Source organism: Lacerta agilis, chromosome 2 (genome assembly GCF_009819535.1).
Source record: "Lacerta agilis isolate rLacAgi1 chromosome 2, rLacAgi1.pri, whole genome shotgun sequence".
Lineage (NCBI taxonomy): Eukaryota > Metazoa > Chordata > Lepidosauria > Squamata > Lacertidae > Lacerta > Lacerta agilis.
The window spans coordinates 38,224,704-38,235,784 of record NC_046313.1 but is presented as its reverse complement, the minus strand read 5'-3'; the positions used below and the strand labels follow the sequence as shown (position 1 = coordinate 38,235,784).

The 11,081-nt window shown below is 47.3% G+C and overlaps 1 protein-coding gene across 1 annotated transcript; it reads left to right on the top strand.

The window, feature by feature from the left end:
• The first annotated feature begins 2,267 nt into the window (after nt 1-2,267).
• LOC117041157 (transmembrane protein 238-like) lies at nt 2,268-10,415 on the top strand. Its single transcript, XM_033139582.1, has 2 exons — nt 2,268-3,000; nt 10,243-10,415. The coding sequence occupies exon 1, from the start codon at nt 2,293-2,295 to the stop codon at nt 2,812-2,814; it is 522 nt and encodes a 173-aa protein (XP_032995473.1). The 5' UTR covers nt 2,268-2,292; the 3' UTR covers nt 2,815-3,000; nt 10,243-10,415.
• Nucleotides 10,416-11,081: the final 666 nt, after the last annotated feature.

Below are 11,081 nucleotides of genomic sequence, written 5' to 3'. Positions count from 1 at the left end.
GGGGTTAGTCTTATACATAGGGGCAATCTCCCCCCCATTTTCTTAATTTTGAGTCCCCAAAAACAGGGGGTGTCTGTCCCATACATGGGGGGTGTTATACATGGAGAAATACGGTACTTCTCTTCCTCACAATCTGCTATGGTATAGCTGGTTCTGTTGATCCATTAGCAAAGGATCTGAGAGGCTTGAAGTCTTAGGGACTCTCAGATCAAAGGGCAAGATCCAACAGTCTGATTGCCACCTGGTTATCTAAATATTAGCCACAATAAGGAGAATTGAGATTGGGGCTGTGGATGCAGAGGAGCTTCCCTCTTTGCCTATTGCAGCCTCAATGAAACACTTCCTCAGAGTTGCTATGAAACTCCCAATCCTGGTATTTATTCTCCCCTGCCTCCTTGCAGGGACGTCTTAGCCATTAAGGCTACTGGTGCAAGGTGCCACAGCCTGAAGAGCCCACCTCTTCTCAGGCTGCGGATGCGGGGAGGCCGTCGGCGAGCCTCCCGTCGGTGCTGCAGCCAGGGCTCCCTGGATGGCAGCGTTGCGCCGCCACTTCAGCCGAGCAGGCAGATGTGGAGGTGGAGCACAGCTGGCAGCATCCCCACTCGCCCCTCTGGCTGCCCGCTGTGCCTGGCCGGCGGAGTACGAGGGGCGCCAGAGGGATCTTTGCGCCAGGGCGCCAGATTTAGTTAAGACGGCCCTGCCTCCTTGAATATATGTTAGGCTTGCCATATGTCAAAAAAGCTCAACAGCTTTTGTGTCTTGAATTTTGCTTGACAAGTATAAATTTTAAAATGAGATGCACCAAGGCTCTCAGAGTCTCCAAGCAGTAAGTGACTTGATTCACTGAAAAGCTTAAAAATGACAAAGAAAGCAAGTATTGAAGATGCATTAGCTTAAGTTACTCATTTTTCAAGACCTTTCATTTGACTCATAACACGGGCAGTTAAAGTATGACAAAGAGATGCTTTTCAGAACCCTGTAGCTGAATGTTTAGGGAGGACCAAGGTGATGCTCATCTCTCTTTGCAGAGAGAGAAGTCATTCTGCATCAATTAATGAGCACGGAGGAGCACAGCAAGGGTGTGAGCCTATGTTGGCAGCATGGGTCAGTAAATAAATTGAGGTGTGAGTGAGGTTTCTGGCAGGTGAGCTCTTGAGGCTGTGTGTAAAACAATGTGGGAGGGGCTTCATTACCTGCTCACACCCTTTCATCAGCCTTTTGTTTTCAGGGTCAAAATGATCAGGCAATTTTGAATGAGAAAAGCATGGATTTGGTTGCTCCTTGTTTCCCTCCAACCTTCCCCTCACTTTTGTTGAAAAAGAATAAAAGAGATTTCGAAGATTCAAATCTGGGCTGTCGTTGACTTGGCTCCAAATCTGGCTTTCACAGAATGATTTGGGATTTATTGCTATTTGTCAGACAAACGAGAAACTTCATATATGCCACCTGAGCTCCGAAAGAAAATAGTAACAGGAGAACAGACCTGCTGTTAAGTCCCATCTAGTTCAGCATCTACACAGCCTTTATTTATTACAGTTATATCACACCTATCCCTCCAAGGTGGAAAACATGATTTCCCACAATTTCCTGGCAATTGTTCTATACCCCAAAGCCCACAAACTCTTGTGGGAGTTGCTCCAATCCCCTGGTCATTTTGCTTGGTCTTCCCCATACCTTTTCCAGCTCTTCAGCACGTGGGCATAGCGTAGTCAGGAATCAGGATTTAGGTGGGAAGGGGCAGGATTTACGTTGGGGTCGGGGTGGGGGGACAGAATCGACCTGTCTGCGAATAGTTTGGTGAGTTAGTTACATATTTTTACTTATTTACTTGATTTAGGGGGGGCATTTGCTTGGCTACTACAACCGTGCACGTGGCGTGAGAGTGAAATGGGGTCACCAAAACGGCGCACGGTATTCCAAGTGCGACGGCGCCGGAGATTTTTATGATTATTATTAAGCGCACTGCGATACCGCTAAGACAGTCCTTGAACCGAAGGGCAAGATCCAAATCCGGCGAGATTGCGCAGTTTATGGGAGCAATCGGTGACAGGCTGCGACGGACAGCTGTCGGCTTTGGGGCAATTCTTGTCCGTGCATAGCCGAGCCGCTCGCTTAGGGTCTTTTCTCTCACCTGCCTCGTCCGGAGGCGGCGCGGTCCCCGCTGCACTTGAGCCTCCTCCGGTGCCGCCGGGCAGGTGAGGGGGGCGTGGCCCCTCCTGCGGCACCTGAGCGGGCGTGGCCCTCGGCGAACTTTGGCTGCCGCCTGCCCGCCGGCGCTGCGCCAGTGCGGGCATGGGCCACGCTCGATGCGGGCACTGCGCGGTCTTCCTCGTGGCCGCGCTGGTGATGGACGTGGCCGGCTTGGTGCTGGTGCTGGCGGGCGCCGTGGGGAGGCCGATGGTGGACGGGGTCCCTTTGGAGGATTTCCTGGTGTTGACCGGGTCTCTGCTGCTCGCCCTGTCGCTGCTCTGCTGGCTCTTCTGGTATTCGGGGAACCTGCGCGGGGTGCCCGCCGAAGAGCTGCAGATCGGGGTGCGCCCCGCCGCCGATGCCGCCGCCGCCGCAGGCACGACCCAGCCCCGTCGCCGGCAGAGCCTCCTGCGCCTGGCCGCCAAGCTCTCCGAGCGCTTCTCGCAGCGCCGCCGGCCAGCGCCTGCGCCCTGCGCGCCTCTTGGCTCCGGCCTTCCAGCGAAAGCCACGCGAGGCGCGGCGGCGGGAGCGGAAGCAGCAGCCGGGCCCCTGGAGCTCAGCCGCCTCCGCCCGGCTGCGCAGCTCGAGCAGGGGGCCGCGAGGACGGAGGAGCGGCTGGTGTGAAGCGCTGCCTCCCGGAGAACCTGCTCTTCCTTCGTCCGCCCTCGCTGTCTTGGACCTTTCTTTAACCAAAGGAAGGATGGAAGAAAAGGCACGTGGTCAGAAATTCCCTGGGAAAGACAGGTCTCTCCCGCCGCACTTCGCGGTGTAACTGCCTCGCTCTGCTTTTAATATATATGGAATTAAATGGTATGTGACTTGTAGGACGTGGGGGGCAGCTGCCGGACACGCTGAGCCCCGGCACCTCTCTTCCCAATACAGGTAGCAATAACTGTGGTGCCAGACGGTGGGTCCGTTCTGTCATTGCTCAAGCAGTTTTGTAGGCTACTTAAGTTTAGGAAGACCTTAAGCTGAGCTCAAGCGACGACCCTCTTGTAGCCCAGAAACAAAGCAATAAATGGCCCTACTCCTTCCAAGGTGAGTATTTGCAGTTTGCCCCTTAAACATTCTTGAGAGTATTAAGAGAAGGCATGACGTTGGGCGGGCTGGAGCCACATCATGCCCAACACGTTCAAGCCCAACACCAGCAAAGCCTTATTGATGGTCTTTGTAAGAGAAGAAAAGCCCAGCTGTCACTGTGCTAGCTGAGGCTGATGAGAGCAATAGGCAAGAACATCTGGAAGGTACCAGTCGGAGGAGGCTGCTCTGTGTTCAAAACATGAGGAAAGGCTTGCTGTGCTCATATGTAGGTGATTCCTGGCTGGCTTTTAGCTGCTGTAGGCTGTAGCTGTCATGGAATCATAGAAGGGGCCCCAAGGGTCATCTAGTCCCTGCAATGCAGGAATCTCAACACATGGTTCCCCATCCAGTTTGAAACCATACCAGACCCTGCTTAGCTTTGTAAGCGTGACAGCACTTCTCAACATGACTCCTGGAAGTCTTGTGGATGTGTAGGATCTCATTTGTTTTGTACTTTGCAGTCCCTTGTTTATTGTATTTATATCCTAAATTTCCTTCCTCTCCGTTCTCCCATTTTATCCTCAGTCTCAACAATCTTGAGAGGTAGGTTAGGTCTGAGGGATAGTGACTTGCCGAAGCTCTTCCAGGGAGTTTCATGGCTGAGTGGCGGCTTATACCTGGTCTCCCTCCCCATTGGTAGTCCAGCACTCTTAATCACTGCACCACGCTGGATCTCCCTTCTCAATAGGGATAGGGCTCCCTTTCCTGTGTAGTTCTCCACTCGTGTCCTTTATCACCACAACCAGTGCTAGCTAATGTGTGCAAAACAAATGGGACCGAAACACAGATGTCTATGACGGTAAGATGTGTGGCTGGGAGACTGCAACACCAACCAAAAAAAAATCTGATCCCCTACTTTATGTTCCCTTTCCTGCTTTGTGCACCTCATTCCTGCTGAATGTTTCTGGACTTGTCTAGCACTCTACATGCCTATAGGTCCCAACTGGGTGATACAGCTAATGCTTCTGCAAAGTAACTTAAACTCTCTTTCTGTGCATGAAAGATTCCATTGCCTCTGGGGGAGAAAGCCCTAAGCCCTTTTAGCTGTGTGTTGCAAATGATTTGCTTCCCATAGGCAGCAGTTTCCTGCTTCTGAACAACATGTTCTTGCCTTGCCTGTTCCCCAGCCGAGTGTTGATTGAGATGGCTGATGGCAACTGTCATGTTAATGACCCCCTGGCATTCTGGAAGTATATCCTGAGACTCAGAAGATGGCTGGTGTCCATGGTGTCAGATGCAGAAACTCAGAAGATGGCTGGGTCTCAGAAACCATTCAGGCCATTTTTATGGAAAAGACAAAATTACCTTTCAGACTTACAAAATTACCAATTTAACCCTCAATTACAAAAAAAAATCTGTTTTACGAATAATTCTGCTTTTTTTAATTGCATGGAAATCTTTGTACAGTATTTAGTTATTTAACCATGTTTAGAGCATAAACTTATTTTTGGGAAGCTGCTGAAATCTATATGGGCTTGACTTCTTAACAGAACAGAATCTGCTCCATAGTCTTTAGTGGACTTATAATGCTGTGCATTCAACTTGTATCCATCATATTTCTCTTTCTTTTATGTTTTTCTTTCTTTTCTTTTCTTTTCTTTCTTTCTCTTTCTCTTTCTTTCTTTTTTCTTTCTTTCTTTTACTAATATTTGTTCTGTGGCATTAACACAATGATCAAATTTTTTTAAAAAGGTCTGTGGTTATATGAGTCACTTCTATCACTTGTGATCTATAGATAGGCACCTGTTCTCAAGTACCACCCCAGAGGTAAAACACTGGACATGTTTTGCAAGGGAGTCTACAATGTTGTTCTTGCTCTTTCCCAGCCTTGGATAAAATCCTGGTCTCCCTTCTTCCTTCCATTCCACTTCATGTTTGAGTACATTAAGAGCATTCACTCTCTCTCTCTCTCTCTCTCTCTCTCTCCCCCCCCTCAGTCTGAGCCACTGATTCCATTTCCCATGCTGTTCCAAGCACTCTTTCAGTACAGTATAATTTCAGTTTGTTTGGTGTTTTTTTTTACCTGTGGCAAAGCAATCACCATGCAACGTGGGTGGCGCTGTGGGTTAAACCACAGAGCCTAGGGCTTGCTGATCAGAAGGTCGGCGGTTCAAATCCCTGTGACGGGGTGAGCTCCCGTTGCTCGGTCCCAGCTCCTGCCCACCTAGCAGTTTGAAAGCATGTCAAAGTGCAAGTAGATAAATAGGTACCGCTCCGGCGGGAAGGTAAACGGTGTTTCTGTGCGCTGCTCTGGTTCACCAGAAGCGGCTTTGTCATGCTGGCCACATGACCCGGAAGCTGGATGCCAGCTCCCTTGGCCAGTAACGCGAGATTAGCGCCGCAACCCCAGAGTCGTCCACGGCTGGACCTAATGGTCAGGGGTCCCTTTACCTTTACCTAAAGCAATCACCAAGCAATTGTCCTAGAAGTGAGTGGTTTCTCATGACTTTTTCATGTTTTCTGTATCTTATGTACATGAAATGCATTAGTATATCCCTCTTTAGCTCTCTATTCTGAACAAGGCAGAATTCATTGTGAAGCTTAGCCATTATACTCAGAAGGAAAACACACGAGAGTCTTCGTTGTAACCACCACCTCATTTTCATTACTCACAGTCTCCTAGAAGAGGTGTTCCCAAACTTTCTGCTCCCATGCTCACTTTAGATGGCTGAAAACTACTGAGGCTCACCAGTCACAAAATGGTGGCAGATACAGGCGCAGTTTGGCATAATCAGGTGGCGGTTAGTGATATAAACTTCTACTATATGTAATCCACCTATGGAAATGGCTAAATTCTTTGACACTGTTTTCCTTGTGACAAAGAGTTCCATAGCTTGCCTTTCCTCAAGCTAAGTACAGATATTTGCTTTGGAGGAGGTACTATGACTCGGCCTCCCCATTAAAGGAAGAATTTGCTGGTCCATATCTTTTACATTTTCCCTTTCCCACCGCACATGCTTCTCAAATTATATTTACTAATCTTCTGTCATTTCTTCTCCTCTTTTCATATTCAACCTGTTCCTCATTCCTCCCATCTCCCCACCCCCCAACAACAACTGCCAGTTTCTTTCTTCTCACATCCCAGAATTATCCTCATGAAGACAGTCGCTGGTACCAAATGACTACGGGACAGCTTAAGTGTGAGGCAGATAAGTGAGAAGTCGAGGGGCAGGCTGTGGCATTGAGGCCTACCTGAAAAGGTGGCCTGAAGCCCACTGGCAGGTTCTAGCCAACTCTTTGAGAAACAGAGCTTGCTAGATCAGGCCAATGGCCCACATAGTCCAGCATCCTGTTGTGACAGCAGCCAACCAGATGCCTGTGGGACCTGAGTCCAAGAGCACCCACCCCTGTTGTGGCTTCCAGCAACTGGTACTGGGAAGCATTACTGTCTCCGACCATGGAGGCAGAGCATGGCCAACATGACCAGTAGCTTTATTCTCCCTGAATTTATCCAGCCCTCTTTTAAAGCCATCTAGGTTGATCACCCAGGTGAATGGTCACCTAAAGTGGCAATCCATCCATTTTGACTCTTATATGAGGGGTGGGGGCAGATGTTCCTCCCTCCCTCTTGCAGGAACAGTGTACTCTTGTCCTTCCTTTGTGCGAGACCCAGAAGTGGCAACGGAGGAAGCGCACAACTCATTCTTCCTCCACTGCTTTGATGAATGCCTCCGACACACGCCGAGTCAGTTTGTCTGCCTATATTCTGAGCTGCTTCAAAACCTGTTTTCTTCCAGCATTCTTTGGCGTGTGGTGTATGGATGGGGCTGGTCTGCACTTCAGTGTAGGATTATGTTTCTGATTCAGTTCACATGTCAGGAAACTGATGCATAAACAAAAAGCATTTGCAATGCTATTCATACATTCCAATCTGCATATTACATTTTTAAGTGTTTACTATTTAAAACTCACTTGATAAAATGACATAGTAAATGTCACAGGTGTGTCACACACCTAATGATATTGTATATCTCCACGTACTTTCACTGTCACGTTCCATTGGCAAATGAAAAGTTCTCCTGGTGTGTTTTCTTCTTCAAAAGAACACGTAGAGCACTCTGATTCCTTCATTCCAGTATTCCTTTCCAATAATTATTTATCTTTTCATGGTTCCATTAAATGTGTTTCAAGTTTACACTTGCTAGGCCTCAATGTCTACAAAAATTATGCTTGGTTCTCAGACCGGTGCAGTCCTCTCATGGCATGACTTGTATAAAAGGCAGCCTTTGAGCCACCTTCTTGGCTTGATATATTTCACTGACTACAGCCTGATTGTGCATACCTTCTAAAAAGACAAACCCTGGATCTTCCTTCATCCCACCCCATAGAAACACACAACAAGGTCCCCTGTGTATAATGTATCTTCAAAGCGATAGAGGAAATTGTACAGTTTCAAGAGACATCTATTGCAAATTTCAGTGCCGATTTCAACACTTGATATGGAATCATGCTGGTAAATGCTTTTTCATGCCCCTGCTTTGATGACGCCAGTCTGCTGCTGAGACTTTTGCTTCTCTGGATATAGTTGTCCCTTGGGTGCTGCTCCATGCTGTGTTTGTCCATTTGCTTCACTACCCTATTGCAATTACATAATAGAATAAAAGCACTTAGACAGAGCACGACCGCTGTCCCTTGAGCAGCATGTAATGTTCCCCAAACAACCATTTTTAAAAAATCCTCCTGAAAAGCACAAAGCTCTTTGCTTCCGCTCCTGGCTCCCCAGAGGTTGTGTAGACTGTAACAAAATACTACATGCATCCAGAGTAGACACCGCAGTGACAGGCCCCTATGGTAGAATTCAGGTTTCTTCTGAATTCATATGAAGTGTGTTGGAGATGATTTAAAGAGCAGCATGCATGATATAGAGCAGGGATGTAGACTGCGATCTACTCATAATGTAAAAAAACGGGCAGTGATCTTCTCATTGTCGTAAAAAAAAAAATGGCAGTGATTTTAGGAAGCCAAAGTTGTGGAGATTTGGTTTTTTTTCTTTTCTGCTGTGAGGAAATTGCTGAGGGGCCGGAGATCATCCAGGATCTACCAAGAACACCCTGCAATCTACCAGTAGATCGTGATCTACCTGTTGGACATGCCCGATATAGAGGAGCCGAATCTACTCTCTGCCTGTACTTCCCGCCCCAAATTGCTTTGCTCCAGCTTTGTTCCTCCCAAGTGGGCTCAAAAAGGGGGGGGGGAGAGACCCTTACAGCAAGAAAAAACACCTGGGGGCAAAATAGATTTTTAGGGGGAGAATAGGCAACCTATTTCTCCATGCTTGCCTAACATGTGGCATTTAAGTCTGTCCCCATGCATTGATGTCAGCTTGAAATGACTCCACTTGGATGAGATCTACCCCTAAATGGGAAACTTTAATGTTTCAACCATTGCATTGGACATAGCTTTTTGGGGTTAGGCTAAACTTGATGTTGAAATATTAGCCTAAGAAGCCCTGGTGCAATAGGGAATCGGGCGCCAATCTTTCTCCTATGTTATCTGGGTTCTCTGCAAATGATCCCAACCTCATCTTTGAAACTCACTTTTAGTAGAGGGAGACTTTTCATCTTCATCACAGGCACAGCAGACCATCTATAATTTGAGGAACTTGGGCACACCATGGGCCCTCCACAGCCAGAACAATGCAACGTGCCTTCCTTTCATCATTTTCTTCCCCCCCCCTTTTTTTTAATCAGGACTGTTTGCTCTCCATCAATGCATTATCAGGAAAGCTTTCTCAGCTCTGGTATAAAGTGCAGCACCGAGGTAACACCCTTTCATTGAAAGGAAGGTACATAGATACGGATAAGCTTTTTGCCAGGTTGGCTATCTGGCGAATTAAACTACCTCCTTAATTAAACTGCTACCTCCTTATTCCTTGAGGTTTAGGTTCCTCCTAGGATTCTCTGGCAGAGAGGTGAAATTGCTTTATGCTATTTCTGGGCCATTTTAACAACATTTGACAACAACAAGAAATCGAGCCTTGAGTGTCATCGGACCAAACCTGTGGAACACTCTGCCAATAGAAATTCAGCAGGTGCCTTCTGTGCCAACTTTTAAATGCTTTCTGAAAACTTTTCTATTCCTCCAGGTCTATGCAGGCAATAAAGAGTTCTTCACCCACAGTGGTTTATTGATGCTTGTTTTAATTGTTTTGTTTTAAAATTGCTTTTAATTTTCATGTGCTTTTATTGTACGTATTTTTTTAAAAAAATCCCTTTAGAGTTGTAGACTCCTTTGTTATTTTTGCTGTATATAAGTACTTCTATAAATAAATAAGCACACAAAGCCAAGTCTTTTAAGGCAGGCAAGGGGAGCCTGTGACCCTCCGGTTGTTATTGAACTCTTACCATTCCCATAATGGCCATTGGCCAAGCTAGTTGGGGCTGATGGGAGTTGAAATCCAGCAACACCAGGAAGTCCACAGGTTCCGTGGTCCTGCTTTAAGGCATGCAGGAGGCGGAGATAGAAACCAAATTGTTGGTGTGTGCACTTTTTACCTGTCCAAGGGAAGAGTCAACATTTGAAGGTGGTGTAAATATTTGGGGGTTGTCTGTCTAGAAACTATTGCTCTCATACTTTCAACTTAGGGTGGGATAAATTTCTCTCCCTTGCACTGTTTGGACTCTGTGACTCCCTTTGGGGATTAGGCAGCTTACGCCAACTCCTGATGCACACAGCTCAAGGCAGGTAGGGAAGCAAGAAAAACAAGCCAAGCCTTGGGGTCTTCTTCCTGAGACTGTTTACTGAAGCATCAGTGGTGGCATTGAATGGGGAAGCTGCTCTCTACCCTGCTCTAGGCAAGCAGCACACACAACCTGTTCAGTCTTCTTTTAAAACAACAGCAGCAACAACAAAGGGCTGAATTCTCCCCTGCTAGACCCTGACCAAACTTGTGCTCAGCTTTCTTAGATTTCCTATGCATTCTTGAAATGGGCATGACGTGAGTCAGTGATGCTTTCTTCTTTCTCCTCCTAGGTCAGCATGGGTCTGCCGCCGTCTATATGCCAATCCAGAGTGTGCCATATTGCCATTTATTGGTGGGACGCCCTCCTGTGCCAAAGCTGGTGGAAGAGCCTGGTTTTATGTACATCAGCCTTGGATGTGTGTCGGGTTGTTGTTGGTTGTTGTTGTTTTTTGCCAAAGACTACTGTGCCAATGGTGCTGGAGGAGACTTGAGAGTCCCATGGACTGCAAGAAGATCAAACTTATCCATCCTTAAAGAAATCAGCCCTGAGTGCTCACTGGAAGGACAGGTCCTGAAGTTGAGGCTCCAGTACTTTGGCCACCTCATGAGAAGAGAAGACCCCCTGGAAAAGACCCTGATGTTGGGAAATATGGAGGGCACAAGGAGAAGGGGATGACAGAGGACGAGATGGTTGGACAGTGTTCTTGAAGCTACTATCATGAGTTTGACTAAACTGCGGGAGGTAGTGAAAGATAGGCGTGCCTGGCGTGCTCTGGTCCATGGGGTCGTGAACGACTGAACAACAACAACTGTGCCAAAGTATTGTACTGCCAGCTCTTTGAATGCTCTTTGCACAGCCCCCTGCAAAGACTTGAGAACTTACCTTCACAATGGAGTCAAGCTGCCCTTTGAACTGCAGAAGGGACTTTTGATACTGAATCGTTGTGGTGGATTTTCATAGACACAGCCCAGTCTTGTACTGTGTTTTCTTCAGTACTCTCTGGTGGCTTCTCTGCCCTGTAAGGCTTACTTAGTAAAAAGAAATCTGTTAAGACTATTGCTGATCTACAACTGCCTAAGCTATGCAAACAAGCTGGTGTTCCTTTTGGACCAAGTATGGTTAGTTTGT

Bases quoted from the DNA above. Each gene is read 5' to 3' on its own strand.
- LOC117041157 (XM_033139582.1), top strand. From the start codon at position 2,293: ATGGGCCACGCTCGATGCGGGCACTGCGCGGTCTTCCTCGTGGCCGCG.